Consider the following 23759-nt stretch of genomic DNA (forward strand, 5'->3'; position numbering starts at 1 on the left):
TTATTTTTATTTAATAAAATTATTAATTATACTTGTGATAATCAAATTACTAATACTTTGTGTTTTTTAATTTTCAATGTTGCCTTAACTGTTTATGTCACCAATTTTACAAAACATGTTGACGATGGGTATGTCATTCAATTGCAATTGGCATTCCATTAAAATAAGTAAACAGACAAAAGAATACTAAAAAAAAATTAAAAATTACTCGGACATGGAGACAGAAGAAAACGTGGCAAACCGAAGCTGAAATGCAGCATGGAACACAGAGAGAAAGAAGGGCGTGTTTGTTTGTTGGTAGAGGATGTGTTTGTTTCAAACGTGACAAATACAAATCTCACCGTCCATTTTCATTTTTGTCACCTTGGCTGGTTACCCCAACTCTTTCCACCGAAATCTCAGCTACACCCATCGTCCTGCAACAATTTCTCAACTCTTTGATCCCATCACCATCACCATCTTTCTCTATCTATCTACTCTGCATCTTTTTTTCCCTCAAACATATCTTCGCTCATCCCTTTCACTTACCTCACACCCTCCTCTGTTTTCATCATCGTTTTCAATATCTCAATAAGGTTTCTCTTCTGCATTTTTCATGCCTTTTTTTTCTTCTAATATGTTGTTTTCATCTCAACAATGAAATGTGTTCACTCCAAATCCTAACATATTCCTAAATTTGAAGCAGGATGGGGAGAGTTAAACTGAAGATAAAGAAATTAGAGAGCACTAGCAACCGGCATGTGACTTATTCCAAGAGGAAGAGTGGAATTTTGAAGAAAGCAAAGGAATTATCAATACTATGTGATGTAGATATTATCCTTCTCATGTTTTCTCCAACAGGAAAGCCCACATTGCTGCATGGAGAGCGCAGGTATTAACAATTATGTGTCTTCTTTTCATTTCTCAAGAGGAGGAAATTGTTGCTAGAAAGTAGAACCTTATGCATGATGCATTTCTATTTGATAATGATCCATTGGTGCACTTGACTTACATTGGTTTATTGTAATGAAATTATGTTGTAGAGTATTCCTTTAGGCTTTATGCATAGACATTATTTGCTTTGGATGCAAATTGCATTTTAGAAAGGTGATGAGATATAATGGTAGTTTACATGACTCTCACAATCATACCTTGTGCATGTCAATTTGTTTGAGTACTATTCCGGGAACAATTAGGTCTCCTTAGGAGTAATAACTTAAGTGACTTGCTTAATTGTTAGTTATATGATAATCCTGAAATGGCCATTGTGGTAAGAAAAAAAGGGTTTATTTGAATAAAAAGGGCTATTGTTCACAATCATTAGCTTCTTGATGTTTTAAGTATGGCTACTAATTGAATACAAAGGGCAAACATGGTGCTATAAAGCTCCCGCTATGCGCGAGGTCCAGGGAAGGACCGGACCCACTTTGAGGATCTAATGTAGGCAGCCTTGCCTTGCATTTTTGCAAGAGGTTGATTCCATGGCTCAAACCTGTGACCTCAAAGTGTTATCGCAGCAACCTTACCGTTGTGCCGAGGTTCGCCCTCTATGGCTAGTAATTGAATAGTAGAAATGAAATACAAGTTAGGAACTCCAATATTATATGTCAAAATAAAAGAAACTGAACCATACTCATGTTTAACTGGTTTGCCTTGTTTGGTTTTTAGCATCCTAATTCAAGATTTAATCTTCATTTTCCAAGTTTTGTTTTTCGTTCAAGCAAGAGCCAAACTTGAAAGTAATTTATTCACATTATGGAAGAGGCCAAATCCCTTGAATCTTGTCTGTTGTATGATATTAGTATAATGCACATGTAAAGTGTTTAAAAGTTAAAAAGAACATATTAAATCCATGTCAGACTTTCAATAATTTTCTATAGTGGTCATATTTCCAGCAATATTGAGGAGGTCATTGCAAAATTTGCTCAACTTAGCCCGCAAGAAAGGGCCAAAAGGTATGCCAAGCTTTCTGCTGAAGTTGCGTGTTTTTTCCCCATTTGTTGATTATAAACACACTAAACTCTTTTCTCATTTTATTTGAGCAGGAAAATGGAAAGCCTTGAAGTAAGATCACTTTGCTATCTCATCTTTGGCTTTTGCAAATACTGCTTTTGTTGCATCAAGTGTATATTTGATGTTGTCTCCTCAACTTCTGGTGATATTAAAATTCATGTTCTGTTTAAATTATAGGCACTGAAGAAAACCTTCAAGAAGTTGGATCATGACGTAAAAATACAAGATTTCTTGGGTTCAAGGTAACTGATTGTGATTTTCATATTGTTAATGACTTTTTTGTAAGTGCTTTAAAAGGTTCTAAGTTATCCTTTTTTCCACCTTGCAGCAGCCAAACAGTGGAGGTACAATTTCTTCACAGACATCGTCATGGTTAACATTAACTTCGGAATCTTAAGTTCACAGTTGAACAATAAAATGTTCTGAGCTGAATTGTCATGTGCAGGATTTAAGTCATCATGTGAGGGTTTTACAATCTCAGCTCACAGAAGTACATCAGAGACTGAGGTGCACCTTTGGAGCCTTTGGTTGTTAAAGTATTTCTTTTTCTTTTTGGTGTTATTTTATTGCTCTGTTGTTGAACTAGTATCCAAATTTGGCCACTGCCTTTCAGGTTTTGTGCTTTGCAATCATTAAAGTATTATATGCATTATTCAGTGTAGTTTTTAAGTAATTACTGAGAAAAAAACCAATCAAATTCTACCTTTTGTATCATGTATTCTACCATTTGTGAATGTGGGTCACATCTGTTTTTGTCACAACTTGGACATTTACTTAGGTCTTCAAATATGTGTAACTATTGTACTAGTTAATGTTTCTTAAATGTCCAGATTTTCTCTTTTGTAGTAACAGTTCCCTAAGCAATTGGACAGAGGCTTGCTTTATAAATTTTAACACTTCATGTGGATTGAATTTCATCAACCTTCTCCCCTGATTCTCCCTTTACCAGCATTAATATGATTGCAGCACACACATAATGCTATATAGAACTTATAGTGTCATGCAGTACTGTTGGTCATGAAAGTATGAATAGCCATCATAGAGTAATCTTGTTTTACATTTGCAACTTCTTCAGCTATTGGAATAATCTGGAGAAGATCAATCACTTGGAACATCTTAGGCAAATGGAAGAGTCACTCAGGGAATCTATCAATCGAGTGTGTATACAAAAGGTAAGGTTTTGTTTCACGGAGATTAGCCATATTATTCTTCCTTTTTTAAGTGATTCCATTAAATTAAATATATACTTAAATATTTGGTGTATGCTCCAACATGTTTACATTTCTTGCTAATAAAAGAGTTATGAAGTGGTGTGTGTCTTGACAAATTGTTTTGATTGGCAGGAAAATTTGGGAAAGCAGCAACTAATTTCACTTGATTGTGCTAACCAGGTAGTAAATGCAGTTCTCACTCTCTTTGTCTATATTTCTTGTTCTTGTCTTCAACATAAATCTTATTTGGGATAATATTACTTGATAGTTGCCAGAAGGGATGACTTTACCCTTGATGATGGCTGGGCTGCAAGAATCTCAACCCCTGTCTTGGCTTTTGAATAGCGATAATCATCAGTTGATGTTACCCAGCGAACCGAAATATCTGCCATATAGGTGGGCTAACTATTTAATGAGTCTTGAATTCTCAATTAGATGAGTTTTTTTATCACTTCTGTGCTTTAAGAAATTGAACTTCATTCTTTTTATAAAAGCTATACATTTTAACTAGTGATTAAATCTGATTTCTAGTTAATATGTTTCATTAGACTAATATTTTTTTAATCTTCTTTCTAACAATTAATATATTTTCCTTGTGTTTCATTTTGCAATCTATTTACTGACTCATTTGTATCACATACAGCAATAATAACAATAGAGAAGCTGAGTGCTCCACTGATATTTCACTCCCAGGCTACTCTGGTTATGTTGGGGGTACCAAACTTGAGGTTGGTGGCTCTCCCCATGTCACTACCTTGGGTCAGGGAGGTGGTGGTGGCTTCAATCAGTTAAATGGAACTGACTACTTAAACGTACAACGTTGCGAGCAGTTTTCATGCCCTCCACAAGATATTGAGGAAGTGAAACATCATCAAACGATGAACAGTAAACCAAACACTCTGGATTATGAAGTCAATAACAACCTTGATCTGCCCAGGTCACTGTTTGAAAATGGACACCAGTTTTGGAATCCTGCTTCTGGGTCTTGTGGAATTGCCATGTATAATGAGAATGGCTACCACAGGGTAAGCAATTGTTTTATCTTTCATCAGTGACTTTATTGTGCTTGGTAGATTTTGAATTTCATAGAATTGCTAAAAAGGGGTGGAACCACTTGAGCATGAGATATTCACCATATTCAAATTCTTCATGTTAGCTTTTAGTATCTAGTTCTCTAGCAATCAATTTTGCTTTGGTTGGTTCATAGTTTCCTATATTTTGCAGTAACTGATTGGCTGAACCAACCATGCCAGCGTTTTCCACTTGAGAAGGATGTTAACTGAAAAACAAGACGATATATCTCCACAAGAACCAGATTAGGTTGTGCCCCTCTACCAATGAGGCCAACGGCACTCATAAGAGAGGGTTGCAATAGCTGTATATATTGTATTACTAATTACTAATAGGATTCAGTTTGTCCATATACAAATACTTTTGATATCTTGACTAACTTGTTTACTGGTACATTTTTGGAATTGATCCAGTGATCCAAACTGTAAATTTGAAACTTGTAGAATATGAAGTTTACATACTCTAAGACTAGTGCAGTTGCCTTAGAGAACTGCTTTTGAAGTAAAATGAGTTCACTACTCAGCAATGGGCTTGAATCTAAAAGAAAAGAAAAGCCTCCTTAATTTACAGATTGATCAATAATGAGATTGACTTTCATTCTCAGTAAAATTTCTGTGTTATTCCAATTGATTTCATCTTTCATATCATAGCTTTCACAAGTAACAAAGCCAAACTTAAAATGAAACAAAAAAACTGGCGGGTGATATATATATGCTACCACCACTGCCATATGAACTGTCTATGAGTTTTTCAATAGAGAACAGAACAGATTTCTTCACGACACAATTCAAATGACCAGAGCCATCTTAAAATAAGCCCTTCTCATTTGCTCCTAATGACACACTTCTATGTAACTCTTCCATTATTTATACTACTATACTATTATAGCATTAACCATACACTTCCAATGACTTATGAAGTGTAGAGGGTCTATGACTCTATGTTGTTGTTCCCTGTGTCTTCAAGGGAATTGTTGCCCTGTGAAAGTCTGGCCAAAAGACCAGTTATCAGGGACAACATCGTTTGAAACCAAGGTGCGGCCATCGCTGGTGGTGACCTTAAAGGACAGGCTTTGTCCGTTGAGGTTAGCATTGCTCTGCCAGTTCTGACCCCAGTTCCTGGACATTGGTTGCCAATCAGTTCTTGAACCTTTGATGGAAACTGCTTGAACATCTCCGGAGCCACCAACGTTCGTGATCAAGACTAGGTTGAAGTAAGAATGACCATTGATGGTGAAACTGATGCCTCCTTTCTTTTGGCATGGAACCCTGCGTATAGAAAAAACAAAGAGAATCAGAATGCTTGGACAGTACAACAAATAGCATAGATTACTATAAATCACCAAAAAATAGCTCATCAAATCTATTATAAATGAAAATTGAGGACACATCCTGAAAAATTAGACCCCTTTGGTTTGAAAAATTTAACCGTTTTCTTTCTGTTTTCATAATTTGTTATACTACTCTTTGAAAAATGTGAAAGTAAAGACAGAAAATGGAATCATATATGTTTTCAAGCCAAAAGTTTTAAACCCTGAATAATAGCATGTTTGAATCAGCTTCTATTTCTTCAGAATAAATTTTGACACACATATGCTACTCATTGAAGCTTCTTCCTATAATTGATTTTGTCTTTATAGTTGAAACAAATTGAGGTACCTTCTGTAAGCTACAGGTACTATGCCAGCTTTGTATTGAGCAATTTGTTGGAAGGCCGGTTGAGAGAGATCAAAGTGTTGAAGGGGAGGGTTGCACCAGCCACCCGCATCATTTGGGAGGGCATTGTTTGGTGGGCAGAAATTGGTGGCAGTGACCATAATTGAGCCTGTAAGGCACCATTTCTGGTGACTGACACACTTGATTTCATAGCAAGCCCCACAGCTTAAACCATTGTTGAACAAGGCTGTGCTCAGAGCAGCAGTCTCAGTCCCATAGCCCTCACTATACAGGTTTCCATATCCACAAGCTCCACCTGCACATGAAAGTTGCCTTGTTATTCTCAGACCACTTTTGACCCGTTAGAAAAGCTTAATTAAGTTTATCTTATAGCATAAGTGTTTATGCAAATGTTTGATAGAACTTATGTAAGTAACTTATAACCTACACCTAAGGTGTTTTGAACTTACTTTCATAAGTTGTTTAGATGAGCTTACGAATAAGCTCATATGCTTATTAATAACCTATTTTAAGCTTACTTCAATAAGTTTCTCAAATGAGCTTATAAAGAAGCACTTATGCGATAAACACTTATTGACATAAGTGCTTAATGCTGCTTATCCAAACACACCTTCTGTTTAGTTGAAATTACAACATTTCTACATGGGACTAGTCATGTTGGGGATCTTAGCAGGGATAGGGAAATTTAGAAATAATAATATTGAGGGTTACCAATTTAATGTTGAATATATTAATGACTTACATGCACCTGCAATTGACTATTCTATGAGAAGTGGTGTTTAATTGTTTATACATGTGACTCCCCTTTCTGGTTCTTTCAAACAGATATAGCAAGAAGGTCCATCTTAAGAGCAATTCTTGTATGTATAATCAATTAAAAGCTCAAGATACAATAAAATGCCAATAAGAAACTCAAAACTTGTAGCAAAGTTATCTTAATGTTATTAATTTTGTCTAGACACTTTCTCATGCAACTATTATTCCCCTGTTAGTGCATGTTTGGATATACAGTGGAAAACTACAGTGGAAGCTAAAATTACGGTGGACGACCACAAAAGGCTAATAAAGTTTAGTTGCTTATGTCCACTGTGATTTTCACTCTGTGTGATTTTCTACCTCATATTGAAACATTATAGAAAATGGACTCATACCCATTGTGCCTGAGGCATCTCCCCCACCATAGAAGGTTGCATGAGCATCCATCCAACCATCACTAGCTGCATAAGCACCTGATCCCACACAGAGAATCCCCACCAAGAGAAGGCCCAGAAACCCCATATTACCTGCAAAATATCACAGGATTCATGAGTCTTCAACAATATAAATTAACAGTTAAATATATACACTAGCTAGCTCACAGGTTTGAACAGAGTAGCACCTCAATGCAGGGAAAGAAAGTGAATAAGTGAAGTACTTGTGAGGAGAAGTGTAGGGGCACAAGCGGGGATTAAATACTAAATAGATGGTGCAGTGACAAAAGTGCTAGCTTTTGCCTTAAACCTACGTAATACCAAGGAAGTGACACCATTGTGAAGGGTGGGGACCCTAAAAGAGCCAAGTTTGGCTGTTTCGTTTTTCATGCAGGGACAGGTCAATTTGTCTTGAAACCACGTGGTTTTGTGCCTTTTCTGCGTTTGTTTGTATCCTAAACTCGAGAAAAAAGTTAGAGTTTGCTGATGTACAAGTAAAAACTGTCATTGATTTAAGAAGGACACGAGCCACCAAGGCCACATTTCCCTTACACGCTAGTTAAGCCAACCGTCATCAAATTATAAATTTGTGTTCTCACTTTCTTAGTTTGATCAAATTTTAAGTTTTTAACCCTGATGAGTGAACTTGGATTTTTTCTGAAACATGTTCACACTATATGCCAGAGTATCTTGCAAATATAGGAAGTGTAGATTGCATGATATCCAAAGATAAATAATGAAACCAAAGCTTGTTAGTTAACTGTATGATGTAAAAAAGTACTATTATTGAGAAAATAGACTGTAGCTCATTTAACTAACCGAGCCAACCGAAAGAGCGATTAAATACTTTCTTAATCTGCATGTGAGTACTGAATCAGTTTTTATATACTTTATCTATGTTAACACTATTAAATATAGAAATCTCTAGTGTTGTAAGTTGTAACAGAAGCTAGGGAACAGAGTGAACTGAGAAAGTAAAATTGGCGGTGGCATAAAGGAACAATTAATGCCTCTCAACAAACTGTACTGATCCGTGCAAAAACATATTCAAAGCTAACTCAAACTACATGCTTAATACGAAGTATGAGATGTATGAGATACTTGATTGAAGTGGAACATGCTTAATTGTTCTTAAGTTATGTCTCAGATTCAAGTCTTGTAGTTTGAAAAAACTGTGCTGGGAGAGTTAGTTAGTTTCACTCAATTCGTGCACTCTCCGTCACATGCATTTTGCCATTACACTTCAAATCAAGTGAGTTAGTGTAGTAGTTCAATACTTCACCCCTTAAGTAAGTGGTTGGAGATTTGGTTCGCAACTCTTTTTAATCGAAAAAACTTATTCATCTCTTCTACTGCTTAGTGCGCTAATAATGGAGTGAGAAATTAGTCTCACAGATATTGACGGTAAGAGACATTGATTAACAAAAAAAATGTGGACACGTGTTTTGTTTACTTTAAGCGGGTGGATTATTTCTAATAAAAAGTTCCTTGTTGAGAGAGTGGAACAATGAACTAATTCGTGGGAAAGATACATGTGTTAAATAAATAAAGTTAATTCTAAGGACAATAATATGTGAACAATCACTTATAAGATTCGATGAACTATTTTATGGGCCGTTTTGAACCGCTGCTAATGTTTGTGGCAATTCAAAACCGCTACTAAAGCACATATCTGTTGAATGTTTAGTAAAAGTAAAAAACATTTTCATAATTCAAATCAGCAAATTAACATTCTGTTTTCTTTTTCTTTCTTCACTTAAATTGTTGTACTAGCAAATTTTGTATTTGAGTGATTTCAAAAAAAAAAAATTGTGTTCTGAGTCATACTAATTAATGACGTTAGAGGTGGAGAGTGAGAAAAGCAGACAAAGTACCACCACACAATGAATGTTATATGGCTTGGTAGGTTACAAAAAGGAGTTCCGTGCTTGAAGACATTAAAGCATGGAGAAGAGGAGGAGCAGCACGTGGTGTGAGGCGGTGGGGCGATAACATGCTTCTTCGTTCGGTCGCATCCTACGTGAAGTTACTTACATACTGACTACCGAAAGTGAGGACCAGAACATCTCACTGTCATTTATTAATTTGCATTCTTATTCCAAAAGCTGAAATCACACCAACAAGAAATCAAAGTTGTAGCATTATACATGTGGAAAATATTATACGTATAAACATTCTATTCTTCATAGTGATACCTTCCTTCCTCTTCATGAAAATAGTGCAAAAAAGTGCAAAAAGTGGAGATGCGGGGTATCGATCCCCGTACCTCTCGCATGCTAAGCGAGCGCTCTACCATCTGAGCTACATCCCCATGTTGAAATTTTTAATGATTTTACTTTTATGAAGATATATTTATCTAGATGTGGCCATATATAATAGAACAAAATAGAGTTAGGAATCAAGTCTCTGAACTTGTTAATTAAGAATCAATATCCGAGTAAAAATGAGTATAGATCTCCACATCTCTGTAATTTTCTTCTATATTCTCTTTGTTTTGGTAAAACTTTTAGAAGAAACACACTAATTAACAACATCAAGTCTGCTCTTTACTCCGAATCTCTCATGGACCAATATTTTTTTTTTGTTAAAGGTTGATTGGATTAAACTCATTAAAGCGTAAGCCAAGCCAAATGACATTTACAAGCAAAGGGTATCAAACCCTATAAGGAGCACATACAACATAGCACACAAATGCACAATACAAAACAAGCTAGCATGCTCTAATACACTTGAGGAAATTCAAACTAAATAGATCAAAGACCAAATAACTTCTTACACTTTATATGAAAGTGATGGGGCTGAACAATATTGGTGGGCATTTTTGTTCTTTGTCAAATTCAGTGGGTAAGCTTGTCTAATCAATTCCACAGATGGGCTTTCTGTTGTGAGTGAAATCAATAACCCATTCTACTGATTCTAGACCTGATGGGCCCAATCTGGAACCCCAATTTTGCACTCCTCTTGACCCTTGGGCCTCTGGGTTGGTTGGGTTTTGAAACCCATAGATGAACGGTCACGATTTCACGCGTCTGCGCAAAATCACTAGCCGACTTTCGACATCGGCACATAAACCCTAATTTCTCTAAGATCCCCCTTCATCTCTCTCTATATAACTGATATTCTGAAAACCTAATTCTCACAGCAGCATCTTCTGTTCTTATTCACCTTCTACCTTTCCCTTCAGATCCTTCACTTGTTTTTTCATTTTTTTTCGAAACTCATTCTCTTTTTGATCGTCATGTGCCTGTGATGGTTCTAAATATACTTTGAGATTGATTTCATTGATGTAAATTTTCATCTGAGGCACTATGTTTATCTCCTCTGATCTTCTTCAAAATCATATTGATTTGTCGAAATCAATTTTCATTGTTTTGTTTCTGCTTTTCTGTGTTCACCTGGCTAATTGATTTTTATTTCTGAACAAAACGATTGTTTGCGCAAATGATGACACAACAGACAGGGACATCAGTACTCCTAGGAGAATGTTGACTCGTCTAATGGGAATCTCTCTGATGCGTCAATGCAAATTCTGTTTTTCATTAATTTACTTTGTTTTTGTAGATGCATGTCTGTTTTGTAGGAATTTGTCATATCTTTTCAAGCAATGCATTCTTTTGTTATCTATGAATGATGATGTGCTTGTTCCATACACAATGCCATGGTTTTTTCCGTTTTTATTAACTTTCATGGTACAATTTGCAAATGATGATAACTTAGACAGGGACATCAGAACTCCTAGTTGAGAATGGTGATTTGTCATTGGGAATTTTCTGATGCATGGAAAATTGCAATTCATGCTGCTGGTTTATGTTAGTTTTGTGATTGTGTATCATTCCTCTTTTAATTTCTCTGGATTTTGGATTATTTTGAAACTTTATTTTACCTTTTTGATGTATAATTTATTGCATGTTGTCACTTCTCCTGAACTCAATGTTAGAGAGTTTTTGATACCATTTTGGTGTGAGCCTAGATTTATTTATGTTTAATCAAATATTTTTGTCTCAAATCTTGGTTAGATTGGGAGCACAGTTTCTTGTCCATAGGTTATATAAACATTGGTTTCCGAAATCCCAACACAGTACTTGAACCAAAGGGACAATTTGTTTGTGGCCAATGATGTACTCAAATGCACGTATTAACAGATTACTCTATGATGATATCGCAATTGTCACTACCTCTGAGGCCACATCTTACTCTGAATTAATTGTCTCTTGTGTTACATTTGACCGTGCCAGCAGTCTTTAATTTCGATTATCATTTATGTCAAATTTTATTGGGCTGCGTTGTTTTTGGTTTGAATGAGAAATCTTATGTTCTTGTGATAAATTTTATTAATTTTTTGGCTGCCTTTTATTTGTTTTGTCTGACATGTTTGATATTATCATGTTAAGCTTCAACTTGAATTGCTCTGGCTTTGTTCGGATACTGAAAGATCCACTAAATCTCTTGTCATTTTGTTACAAGCCTGATGATTGTCACGGAAGAACGGAGATTTGATAGCTGCTTTTGTTGAAGCCCTGATGAAACTTGGGCTCCTAAATCTACTTATGAAATTAACCAGTCTGCTTAATTGTAATGAAGGCTTGTAACTTGCTATCTTGTTTTTTTGTTATTTGACATTTGGATGACAATGATAATCTCTCGTGAGATTAATGAGTTGAAAATCGAACTATTCTAGCGCAGTTTTTCCATCTTTGTTTTGAATATTACATTACATAAGTGCTTATTTAAAAGATAATGTGATTCTTAAGCTGAAAATGTCTAATTGATAAGCATATGCTCTTTTCATTAACTAATTTGAATTACTTATGTAAGTAAGCTTATAACGACATAAAGTTAGATTATGAGCTATTTCAATGAGTTGGGGCGAAACTAGGCCAATTCAAAATGTGCAATTGCCCTCCATTGGTAAAAAAAATTACCTGTGAACGTCATACAAGGGATTCAATCAAGTAGAACATTGAAGGAGGAACCTTTGAAGGAATGTACCTAGGAATTCCTTATGCCTTAAGCTCGAATTAACCTCCCATTTTAGAAATGTTGTCCATCATCTAATTCACTAGCTGCATCTTCAAAATCATTAAGCAACTCACCCCACACTCAGCCCGCCTAAAAGCGGGTCGTGTGGGCTTCAATGTGATGAGTTGGAAAAGTCCAGCCGAATCCGCATAATGGCGGACTTGTGAGAAGCATGCACAAAATTAAAAAAATGACATTTTTATCTCTAAAATGATGAGTTTGCCATATTAAAATCATCTTTGTATGTGAACTAGTGTTCCTAGATCCTCAGTACTTAAAGCCTTTGATTGAGAGACTTGAACTATGATACTTTCATATCTCCATTCAAAGTAGCCCTTCAAGCCTCCCTTGTATTGTAAAGAGATTTTGCCTTTATTTTGAAATTTTAGTATTAACTATCTCTGAGTCGTGAGTCTGGAAGCATAAAGAGATTGTGTTACGTTAAAAGATAAGAGTAGTTAAAAAAGAATATTGTTTTGTTCACACCTAAAAATTGAGATGGAAGGAGGTGGATGGGAGAGAGAGATAAGAATAAGAGAGAAACTAAAAATGTGATAAGTGATTTGATTAAAAAATAAGAGAGATAGATAGAAAATGAAGATGAAAAATGAGTAGACGTGTGAATGAACCATAACTCGTTAAAAAATGAACTCCCATAATAATTAAATGAACTCTCAACTGTTTTGCTTGTGAAAAGAAAGTGGGAAAAAGGTTTTGTGTTTGATAAATATTTTAAAGCAACCAATACTATGAGGATATGAAGTATTAGGTGTTCAAAATAATATATGCATGAGTCAAAAGTGAATCTCAGAACCATACAATCACTTCCATAGAGAAAACAAAGAACACTTCATTGAACAGACAAACAGATAATGATGATATGGAAATGTATTTTGGTCCTCATTTGTCATTTTCACCACAAAGGAGGAGCTTCTCTGTAAATTGATTGGTTTACTGACTTGGGTTAGGCACAATGACTAGCATGCTAATTTAATTTATGATTAGTGATGACACACTTCTAATTGTTTGCATGCGCTAAAGTAAAATCTAACATTATATATATGCGCAGAAGGTGCATGCTACAACTCAGTTCAGTGATCATAATCCATTATTAAACCCAATTATCTGATGTGATGGAATTGTTGGATGATTCTGTCACGTATGGATTAAACAAAACATGAAATATTTATTTAACAAGTTTTCTTTATCTAAATTTGTGCTAGCTTTTTGAGTTCCTGGTTCCTTACATTATACTATGTGAAAAGAATAGGATATATCAAGCTGAACACGTAGGATGATTGCATATATGATCATATTTGAGGTACATTCAATTATTTCAGTGCTGCGAATCTGATACACAAGTGATGTCAGAGGAATCTACAAGTGCAATAGGGTCAAGGTCACAACTCAAAAGCACACAAACCAATCGGATCAAATAAGAATATCCTTATCCATTTGTTGGTTTGGTTGCGTTCTGCATTACCAATTTTTAATTAGTAATGGCTATTTTTAACAGAAGGAGGATCTCTATTATTGAATTCATGGGTGGTTCTTATTTTATTTTATTAGAAGTATCCTCCAAGGTAGGTACACAATCAGGGACGGAACCAGGAAATTTTAGCAAGGGGGGCAAAAATTCAACACATACACTTCTATTCAAATGAAAACATAGTAGAAAAAAATATAAAAAGAAAAGAGAGAAAGTCAGAGATTTAATAGATAATATAATTGAAAAAGAAAAGAGAGACAAATAAAAAGTAAAGTAAAAATAAGATAGATGTGTGAATAAATTATAGTTTCTACTCCTACCCTTTCGAAATATAAGTTGTTTAAGGCTGTATAAGTTTTTTTTACATCGCTAGAAGTGTGTCTCTGCCAAATACTCCATCAGTCCCCATTTATAAGTCATTTTTCTCTAATTCTCTAGGATTAAGAAAAATAGTTTGCTAACAATAAATTGGTACATTTTTTTTTATCAATTTTCCTAGATTGTACATGAATTTCTCTCTCCAAATTAATTTTCTTCAAAGTCACTATCTCTTTCATATTAAATACGAGGATAATTTTGGAAAAATGTATTAAATGATTTATTGATATTCTAAAGCGACTTATATTTTGGGACAAAGAAACTCTAAAAAAATGATCTATAAATGAGGACGGAAGAAGTACTATATTAATGTATCTTAGTTTTTTTAAGTTAATATAACAAGAGTAAGCCTCCATGAATATCAATAAAAAAATATGAGTAATCTGTGGCTTTTCTGATCATGTCAGTCACTAGGGGCAACTTTTCTGAAATTTACTCTCCTTTGAGACATAGTATAGTGATATAAAAGTGGAAGAGGTGGTGTACATCCAATTAGTAACTAGCCATAGGTTTTTAATTTTTTATACAGGGGCGGGTCTATGATATGTATAGTATTATTATAAAGATTTTTTTCTTTTAGACAGGGGCGGGCGCCCCATTTGGCCAGTACCTAGGTCCGTCCCTGTACACAATCATATTCGAGCGGTGAATATTCATATTATGATGACACTAATTCTCCTAGTAAGTATTTCTATTTACATTATATGCACATTTGAGGCACACATGAGCAAAATTGAATGACAAAAACAGTTGCAGATATTCACATTTATAAAGTTAGCTTCATATCATAAGTGAACTTGAGACAACCAAAAAAGAAACGAAGCAGAGCATTACAATGACCCTGTTGGATGTAGTCATGTAGATCCACATATTTTGTTCTTTCTCATCTTTGCGCAAGCTTTATCTGATTAAAGATTTGGAGAACATGTTAGCTTAATTTGTCAGTGTTAGATAATATTGTCTTATTTAATTATTTATGTTTTATGGGTAGTATAGTCTTTTACTCTTGACCTATTTAAACTTTGTTTTGTCTCTTATTGTAATACTCTTAGATAATTGTTTGCCTCCAATGAAACCCTAACACATCTTTCTCTTATGCTCTCTTCATCTTTTCTATTTCTCCTAACATGGTATCACAGAGCTGGTTGATCCACGTGATATACTCTTGATTTAGTGCTCCCCCACGTGTTGATAATTTTGTGCTCCTTCGTTGATGATTTTGTGCTCCACGTACCACATGTTTTCTTATATGGTTTGACCTCAAAACAAACATCTCATCCCTTTGCTATCCTCTGCTGCGGTAATCGATGGAGTTGTTGTGACTCTTAGTTCCTTTGATATAGTTGCTGTTAAGGTCACTCTCTTTTTATTTGTATTTCTTTGTCTCTATTTGCAATGGCTGGTGAAAAAGATGATTCACTTCAAGTAATTAGTGTGCAATTGAATGGTAAAAATCTAATCTAATTCTAATAATATATAGTTTGAGACTCATTGAAAGCTTAGGTGTCAATATTCTACAGCTTCCACAATTATAGGGACATGTGTCAAGCTAATAAAACTCATGAAATAATATATAGTCAAGCTTCACAATATTCACCTAATAAACCTATATACTATTTGAAATTCAAAATATAGAAGGAAAGAAAAAACAAACGTAACAAACCTATACTTCAGTGGTCAAAAGTTTTGATTTTGGCTTAAATGCATTTGTTGCCCCTGATGTATCGTCAATGTGCAAAAGATAACCCGACTCTTTTTTTGTCGACGTTTGTACCCTCAATGTTTTGAGAAAGTATAGGGAATGCCCCTCCGTCAGATCGACGTTAAAAAACTAACGGAGGGGCTGACGTGGATTTTCTTTTTTTATTTTTCTTTTATTTCCTTAGATGCCACGTCATTAAATGAAAATAAAAACCTTGAAATTCGTTGGAGAGGTTCGAACCTAGGACCTTGTAGTGGCAAAACACACACATTACCAATTGAGCTACATGGACAATTGATATATTTGACAACAGAATTTTATTTATTTCATATATCTTCTTCATCTTCTTCCTCATCATTCATCTTCTTCCCTTACCAATCCCTAACCCCAACGGCCCGACCCAGAATCTTCTTCCTCTTTGTCTTAGTTCTTCTTCTTCTTCTCCCATCCTTTTGTTCTTCCTCTTCTCCTTCGTTCTTCCTCTTCTTCGACCTGAGTTAATTTTTTCCCATAGAGACCATCAACAACAGAGGCTCTAAAGCTCTGGAACCCCTTCTTCTCAACAACAACAACCCACTGTCGCAGCTCAACGAATCACCACCCAGCGACACCGTCGCCGCCAACAACAACCCAGATTCGTCTCCCCCGCGACTCCGACCACCTCCGTTCTCTACATTTTTCTTCCCCATCTCATTCTCGGTCTTCCGATCTCCCTCTTTTTTTTTGAATTTCAGGTGTTGTTGGGACCCTGGCTGATTGGGGAAGGTGTTCAAGTTTCAATCACGTCCTGCTTCTCTAAATCCCCTATTGATGCAAAACCCATAAAAAAATCTCTCCTTTTCATTCGATCTGAAGCTCTGGTTTATGTAGAATGAAATTTCTGGGCTTGGATTTGTGTGGATGAAGATCTGGTTCATTCGATCTGAAGCTTTGATTTTCATTCTTTCCCCTGAGTTCAATGCAGATGCTGAATTTTCAAAATATGAGATGAGATGATGAGAACAAAACAACAAAGTATTATTTAGATAAAGATCAAACAATTGGTGATGCTTATGAGAGGAACAAGCCAGAGCATGCAGGAGCAGTTTCGCACAGCTTGATTGGTAAGGGAAGAAGAAAGAAGATGAAGAAGATATATGAAATAAATAAAATTATGTTGTCAAATATATCAATTGTCCATGTAGCTCAATTGGTAATGTGTGTGTTTTGCCATTACAAGGTCCTGGGTTCGAACCTCTCCAACCAATTTTTAAGATTTTTATTTTCATTTAATGACGTGGCATTTGAGGAAATAAAAGAAAAATAAAAAAAGAAAATCCACGTCAGCCCCTCCGTTAGTTTTTTAACGTCGATCTGACGGAGGGGCATTCCCTATACTTTCTCAAAACATTGAGGGTACAAACGTCGACAAAAAAAGAGTCGGGTTATCTTTTGCACATTGACGATACATCAGGGGCAACAAATGCATTTAAGCCTTTGATTTTTGAATAAAAATTCTGATAATATAATATGAGATTATAATTTCTTTAATTGCAATATTCTAGAATATATACTAACCTGAAAACAAAAACGTGAAACATCTTCTCATCTTGATTTTAGTGGATTTCAAAAACTAACTCTTGAATTTCTGGATTAGTTTAGATTTAGTCTAGTAGAAGTATTTGAGGTTAACAATGCACCTGGTTTTATATTCATTCATCTTTAACTCATAAGTTGAACCCATTACTCATGCATATCTAGGATCCGCGTAATTATAAAGCTCTTTATTATTGTGGCACCTCCTATTGTATAATAGATTTTTTTTTTAATTCACTTTCATCTATTAAGAAGACGAAATAGGCTAATACATGTGTTAAAAATGACAACTTATTCATTTTTAATATTTGTTTCTGCAGGTATCGGATTAAGCTTCATGCAATCGATGACAAAGATTCTGCTGTGTTAGTCATTTTTGATCGTGAGGCTTCTATAATGCTAAATAAGCCGTGTGCAGACTTGATTCAAATTCTTGACAAGGTCCGGTTTCACAAGCAAAATCTTAATCCCTATATCTAATACTCTTATTTTATGCTATTTTTTAAATAGGCCACTATATGATTGAACAACTATGTTATTATTTTTTTAAGAATGGTTCACTATACACTTCGCCAAATGAAATACTTCAACTTGCTGAGAAGACATTCCTGTTCAAAGTTGAAATAAAGCAAAATAGAATGTCAAATTATGAAGCAAGCTACCCAGTTAAGAGGCTCACAGATGATGTTGGACTAATCCAAAAATTCATTGAAATGACTCCTAATCAGTTGGTATGTGTACATAAAATTAAAAATAATAATTAGTGTTTTTTGAATTCATATCTTAACTTCAACTTTAACCTTATTCCTTATTTGTAGCACCAGTTAGGAAAGGTTGTTGCATCACTATCAGACATTGAAGCAACTCCTAATACCACTTCTGATCTGAACAATTCTTCAACGGTATTCTACATAGATTTTACAATTTAATTGTTATCTATTTACAAAATGAATAATTAGTTTTAAATTGGTAGTATGTCAACAAAAAAATCATTTATTTAAATTCAAAAGCTTCTAATCAATCCTTTTACCTTTTCCATAGATATTTAAAGGTAAAGCCATTGCATCGCTTTCTGAAACTGATAGATCTTCTGAGAATACTTCATTTGCATGTCAATTTTATTATTGCAGGACTTGCTCTCTGATTTCACTGCTGCCAGTGATGACAACAATGTTAAACAGGCAGTGGATCAAGTTATTACATATAAGAGGAAAGTTGAAAATGAAGCTAACTTTGTGGCTGATGCATCTTCCGTTAATCGTTTGAAGAAAGTTGTCAAAGTGGAGAAGAACTAATTTTGTTTTTCAATTCCATTTGAAAGTATTATAAAAGTGGAAAACTGCAAAGTTCTTTCCTTGACAAAAAATATGAGGTTACTCAATACGAATGGACATCAAGATAATGATGACGTCAAAGAATTTGCTGAGTGGATTCTTAAATTAGGAAACGGTGAATCAGCAACCAATGATGACGGCGAAATGCTTATTGATGTTCCTCATGATCTTTTGATTACTGATCCATCTGAACCATTGCTCCAAATTATACAGTTTGTTTATCCAGATATGGTCTCTCATCTTACAGATCCAACCTTTTATCAAGAAAGAGCTATATTAGCCCCCACATTAGAATCAGTTGAAAAAGTCAATCAATATATTTTATCTTGCATTGAAGGGGAAGAAAAATAATATATGAGTTGTGATTCTGTTTGCAAGTCTGATGAGGACAATGATGTTGAAGTTGCATGGTTAACCCCGGAGTTTCTACATGAAGTAAAATGTTCTGGAATTCCAAATCACAAATTGGCGTTGAAGGAAGGGGTGTCTGTCATGCTTTTAAGAAACTTAGACCAATCCTCTGGATTATGTAATGGAACTAGACTTTTAATAGAGGATTTGTGCCCAAATGTGATCGGTGCGACTGTTGTGACTGGAACAAATTTCGGAAAAAAAAAGTTTACATTGGTAGAATGAGTTTGATTCCACAAGACTCTGGTTTTCCATTCAAATTTGAAAGGCGACAGTTTCCATTGACTGTTTGTTACGCAATGACCATCAACAAGAGTCAAGGCAGTCTTTGAGCCATGTTGGATTATACCTTCCTAGACCAGTATTCACTCATGGTCAGTTCTACGTAGCAGTATCAAGAGTCAAAAGTAGAAAAGGGTTAAGAATCCTAATACTGGATGATGAAGGAGAAATTACCACTTCAACAACAAATATTCTCTACTGGGAGGTCTTTGAAAATATTTGAGGTTTGTTCTTTATCTAATAATATTTTTACTCAATTGAAATTACTTTGTATTTTCAATATATCATATAATATGTTGCTATTTCTATTTGGTACTTGAATGATGAGATTCCAATTCAATTGTGTGATTCCTTTTATTTTTGTTGTTTAATATTATGATTGAAGGTTGCAAGAGATATTGTGTGGAAAAATACCCATGGAGTCTTTCAGCCCGACAGATAACTGTGTTGGTAATAATAGTTTTACTTAAAAGTTGTTAGATGATTTCTACTACTGATTCTGATAATTTATTTGAAGTACATATTGCATTCATCTTATTTTGTAATAATCATATTAGTCAAATGTTATGATATTATATGTTCCTATGATACTTAAGCTATTACGTGCTGGGAATACAATTGTCTATCACTACATACATGAAATTTCAAGCTACTTAAATATGCACTAATCTGTCATGTGACTACAAATATGTTATTATTTTAGTAATATATATTGTTTTTCTCTTGAATAAATAACTTTAGTCCTAACCAGTTAGTGATGTAATTTTTATGGTGTCTCATTCTTTGCAGGTGGAGACTTATGAAAAAGAAAAAATGTCACTTCATCGAAAAAAAAAAATCAAAGGCATTTTTACATTGCTATTATTTATTTTATAATGAATTTTCCAGTTCAAGTAGTTTTCACATTTTAAGGATATTTCCGAATCTATTTGTTATGTAATTTGGTTCATTGTACCTCTAATTAAAATATTATTTCAGACGTGGGTTATTTCAGATTTCTACGTTACGTCAATTTGGGTGAAATTTATCTTATATTTTATTACTTTGTTTTTAACTCATGGTGATCAACGAATGCAAGATTATACCTATGAATATAATACACACATGATTCTGTGTATGATAGTGTCTTCTCTAAAACCAAAGTAAAAATTAAACGTAACCAAAACATACCCGAATGTAACTCGACTCAGTTAAAACAAAAAGACCATATAAAAAACATTATTTATTGCTCTTAACTTCATTTTTATTTCTTTTTTCCATATTATTTCATCCGTGCGACGCACGGGTTCGGATACTAGTTATCCATATTGGAGCTATGTACTGAAGAATTTTTTGAAAGGCAAAAAAATGTGGGGTTATGTTTCTAGCACTTCTCAAACACCAAAAGACAAGAAAGATGAAAAATATGAAACGGAGCTCGAATCTTGGGAAGCAAATAACTCAAAGATTATTACTTGGATTAATAATTCTGTTATGCAGTCTATTGGCTTTCAGTTAGCAAAATTTGAAACAGCGAAGGAGGTTTGGGATCATTTGAAAAAGTTGTATGCGCAGTCCAATTTTGCCAAGCAATATCAGCTGGAAATTGACATTCGAGCTCTCCAACAAGATGACACGAGCATTCAAGAGTTCTATTCTGCTATGTCTGACCTCTGGGATCAGTTGGCCCTCACTGAATCTGCAGAACTGAGTGCTTTTGCACCGTACAGTAAACGTAGAGAGGAACAACGTCTAGTTCAATTTCTAATGGCTCTTCGAAATGATTTTGAGGGGATACGTGGGTCGATTCTGCATCGTAATCCTCTTCCATCTGTTGATTCAGTTGTTAGTGAATTGATAGTTGAAGAAGTTCGCTTTAAGTCCCAATCTGATAAAGGAAAGGTTGACAGAGGAATTCTTCAAAGTCCAAATTCTTCTGTTCTTGCTGCCCCTCCTTTTAAAGGAAAATCTCATGGAAAAGTTGGTCTTGATGAATGTACCTTTTGTAAGCACAAAGGGCATTGGAAAGCCCAATGCCCAAAACTGGTGAACAAGGCACAACAAACACAACAATCCTCTCAATGGAAGCCTCCGAGTCAGTTCAACCAAAGTAACTTTAAGAACTTCAGGCCTCCGACACCTAATACTAATGCAGTTACTCCTGTGTTTGATGAGAGCCAATCTGTTTATGGTCCTTCCTTAGATGATCTTGCTGCACAATTCAACAAATTTCTTGCTGCACAATCGCCAGCCATGCCTGTACCGTCTTCCACACACTCATATTCCATGTCTGTTATGTCTGCTGCACAATCTTCTGCCGAGTCCAACATAGGTTTGTCCTCCACCAGTCCCTCAGGTATTTTTCCATCCTTGTGGATCCTTGACTCTGGAGCATGTCATCACATGTCACCTGATCTCAAATCATTTGTGTCCATACACCCTGTTTCAACTGTACCTATTGTAACAACTGATGACACACCTTTACCTGTAGCAGGAATTGGTTCTGTTTCCACATCTCGTTTATCTATTCCAGATGTCTATTACATTCCTAAATTATGTGTGGGCCTTATTTCTATAAGTCAGTTATGTGATTCTGGTTGCTTACTTTCCTTTTCTTCCACCTATTGTTATGTGCAGGATTTGCGGTCTCAGAGGCTGATTGGGACAGGCCGTAGATATGGGGGACTTTATGTTTTGGAAGAGCTACGAAGTCCAGATGTTGCAGCTACTAGTGCAGACTTGTCGTCCCTTCGTTTGACTCCGTCCTCTTCTAAGTTTTATTTATGGCATTCTCGTCTTGGTCATGTTTCTTTCTCCCGTTTGAAATACTTAGTTTCTACAGGAGCTTTAGGAAAGTTGCAAGCTAATGATATTTCTGATTGTTGTGGTTGCAAACTTGCTAAGTTTTCTGCTTTGCCCTTTAGTAAAAGTGTCTCAATTTCTGTTGCACCTTTTGACTTAATTCATTCTGATGTATGGGGTCCATCCCCAATTGCTACTAAAGGTAGTTCTAGATATTGTGTATCTTTCATTGATGATTGCACTCGTTACTGTTGGGTTTATCTTATGAAACATCGTTCTAATTTTATAATTGTCTATCATATGTTTCGTGCTATGGTTAAAACTCAACATAATGTTGTTATTAAGTGCTTTCGATGTGATTTAGGCGGTGAGTATACTTCTAAAAAGTTTACTGAACTCCTTGCATCTGATGGTACTTCTCATCAGACGTCTTGTACCGATACTCCTGAACAGAATGGAGTTGCTGAAAGAAAACATCGTCATATTGTTGAAACTGCTCGTTCTCTTCTCCTGTCCGCTTCTGTTCCTAGTGAGTTTTGGGGGGAAGCTGTCCTCACTTATGTTCATGTTATTAACAGAATCCCTACCTCTCTCACTTCAGGTTTGTCCCCTTTTGAAAAATTATATGGTTATGCTCCTGATTATTCTACATTGCGAGTCTTTGGTTCTACTTGCTTTGTTCTTCGTCCGCATGTAGAACGTAGTAAGTTGTCATCTCGTTCATCAATTTGTGTCTTTCTTGGTTATGGTGATGGTCAAAAAGGTTATCGTTGTTATGACCCTACAAGTAAAAAATTGTATGTCTCTCGCCATGTCGTGTTTCTTGAACATATTCCTTTTTACACTGTTCCTTCTAGTACACATGATCTTACCAAATCTGATCTCATTCGCATTGATCCCTTTTCTACAGATTCGGCCATCACAGATGCTCCCCTTGTTCCCCATAGTCAAACTAACTCTCATGTTGAGCTTTGCAGGGTCGACACTAGTAGTTCTGCTACTCCCGAAGCTTCATCTGCCCTCATGCCTCCCCAAGCAACTTCTGAGATTGTAGATCCTCAACCTCATCGTCCTCACTGTGACCGTAAGTCCACTCAAAAGCCTGATTTTGTTTATTCTCTCTATTCCACTTCATTTGCTTCATTTTTAACCTTCATTCATAGCTTGTCTGAGCCCTTCTCCTATAAAGAGGCAATTCTTGATCCTTGTTGGCAGCAGGCTATGGAAGAAGAACTCTCTGCTCTACATAAGACAAATACTTGGGAACTTGTCTCTCTTCCACTAGGAAAAACTGCAATTGGTTCTCGTTGGGTTTATAAGATCAAAACCAAGTCCGATGGTTCAATTGAGAGATACAAAGCTCGTTTGGTTGCTAAGGGGTTTTCTCAGCAGTATGGTATGGATTATGAAGAAACCTTTGCTCCTGTTGCTAAAATGACCACTATTCGGACCCTCATTGCAGTTGCGTCTGTTCGTCAGTGGCATATTTCCCAACTAGATGTTAAAAATGCCTTCTTGAATGGTGATCTACAGGAAGAGGTTTATATGGTTCCTCCACCAGGTGTTTCTCATAATCCATGTGAAGTTTGCAAGTTGAAGAAGGCTCTCTACGGGCTTAAGCAAGCCCCTCGTGCTTGGTTTGAGAAGT

The 23759-nt window shown here is 35.4% G+C and overlaps 2 protein-coding genes and 5 non-coding genes across 10 annotated transcripts; 5 read left to right on the forward strand and 2 right to left on the reverse strand.

The window, feature by feature from the left end:
• The first annotated feature begins 291 nt into the window (after window positions 1-291).
• On the forward strand, window positions 292-4801 carry LOC130710809 (agamous-like MADS-box protein AGL65). 4 transcript variants are annotated; one of them, XM_057560177.1, is made up of 12 exons: window positions 292-575; window positions 686-871; window positions 1860-1934; window positions 2025-2043; window positions 2170-2234; window positions 2324-2336; window positions 2438-2499; window positions 3068-3164; window positions 3336-3383; window positions 3472-3599; window positions 3847-4228; window positions 4428-4801. In XM_057560177.1, exons 2-12 carry the CDS (start codon window positions 687-689, stop codon window positions 4428-4430), a joined length of 1077 nt encoding a protein of 358 aa, XP_057416160.1. In that variant the 5' UTR covers window positions 292-575; window position 686; the 3' UTR covers window positions 4431-4801. The 4 variants fall into 4 exon arrangements, with proteins under 4 accessions (XP_057416160.1, XP_057416163.1, XP_057416159.1 ...); XM_057560180.1 differs by having other exon boundaries at window positions 293-575; window positions 1875-1934; XM_057560176.1 differs by having other exon boundaries at window positions 294-575; window positions 2321-2336.
• A 153-nt stretch (window positions 4802-4954) lies between these two features.
• LOC130710810 (expansin-A15-like) lies at window positions 4955-7455 on the reverse strand. Its single transcript, XM_057560181.1, has 4 exons — window positions 7329-7455; window positions 7102-7233; window positions 5933-6245; window positions 4955-5542 (listed from the first exon to the last, which is right to left on the reverse strand). The coding sequence occupies exons 2-4, from the start codon at window positions 7226-7228 to the stop codon at window positions 5236-5238; spliced, it is 747 nt and encodes a 248-aa protein (XP_057416164.1). The 5' UTR covers window positions 7229-7233; window positions 7329-7455; the 3' UTR covers window positions 4955-5235.
• A 1923-nt stretch (window positions 7456-9378) lies between these two features.
• TRNAA-AGC (transfer RNA alanine (anticodon AGC)) lies at window positions 9379-9451 on the reverse strand. The gene has a single exon. It is a non-coding gene; the product is annotated as a tRNA-Ala (tRNA).
• Window positions 9452-10377: 926 nt separating this feature from the next.
• On the forward strand, window positions 10378-10450 carry LOC130716399 (small nucleolar RNA Z267). The gene has a single exon (XR_009012014.1). It is a non-coding gene; the product is annotated as a small nucleolar RNA Z267 (small nucleolar RNA).
• A 124-nt stretch (window positions 10451-10574) lies between these two features.
• On the forward strand, window positions 10575-10659 carry LOC130716400 (small nucleolar RNA R44/J54/Z268 family). The gene has a single exon (XR_009012015.1). It is a non-coding gene; the product is annotated as a small nucleolar RNA R44/J54/Z268 family (small nucleolar RNA).
• Window positions 10660-10835: 176 nt separating this feature from the next.
• LOC130716401 (small nucleolar RNA R44/J54/Z268 family) lies at window positions 10836-10920 on the forward strand. Its single transcript, XR_009012016.1, has one exon. It is a non-coding gene; the product is annotated as a small nucleolar RNA R44/J54/Z268 family (small nucleolar RNA).
• A 328-nt stretch (window positions 10921-11248) lies between these two features.
• LOC130716430 (small nucleolar RNA snoR122) lies at window positions 11249-11325 on the forward strand. The gene has a single exon (XR_009012043.1). It is a non-coding gene; the product is annotated as a small nucleolar RNA snoR122 (small nucleolar RNA).
• Window positions 11326-23759: the final 12434 nt, after the last annotated feature.

Source organism: Lotus japonicus, chromosome 4, assembly GCF_012489685.1.
Source record: "Lotus japonicus ecotype B-129 chromosome 4, LjGifu_v1.2".
Lineage (NCBI taxonomy): Eukaryota > Viridiplantae > Streptophyta > Magnoliopsida > Fabales > Fabaceae > Lotus > Lotus japonicus.

What these genes read in the sequence shown, in the direction of transcription:
- LOC130710810 (XM_057560181.1), bottom strand. Translation starts at nt 7,228, where the DNA reads ATGGGGTTTCTGGGCCTTCTCTTGGTGGGGATTCTCTGTGTGGGATCA. An exon ending in AGATGCCTCAGGCACAATGG is followed by an intron (nt 6,246 to 7,101) that starts GTATGAGTCCAT and finishes TTTCATGTGCAG; the next exon opens with GTGGAGCTTGTGGATATGGA. An exon ending in GTACCTGTAGCTTACAGAAG is followed by an intron (nt 5,543 to 5,932) that starts GTACCTCAATTT and finishes TTCTATACGCAG; the next exon opens with GGTTCCATGCCAAAAGAAAG.
- LOC130710809 (XM_057560176.1), top strand. Translation starts at nt 687, where the DNA reads ATGGGGAGAGTTAAACTGAAGATAAAGAAATTAGAGAGCACTAGCAAC. An exon ending in TTGCTGCATGGAGAGCGCAG is followed by an intron (nt 872 to 1,859) that starts GTATTAACAATT and finishes AATTTTCTATAG; the next exon opens with TGGTCATATTTCCAGCAATA. An exon ending in CACTTGATTGTGCTAACCAG is followed by an intron (nt 3,384 to 3,471) that starts GTAGTAAATGCA and finishes ATTACTTGATAG; the next exon opens with TTGCCAGAAGGGATGACTTT.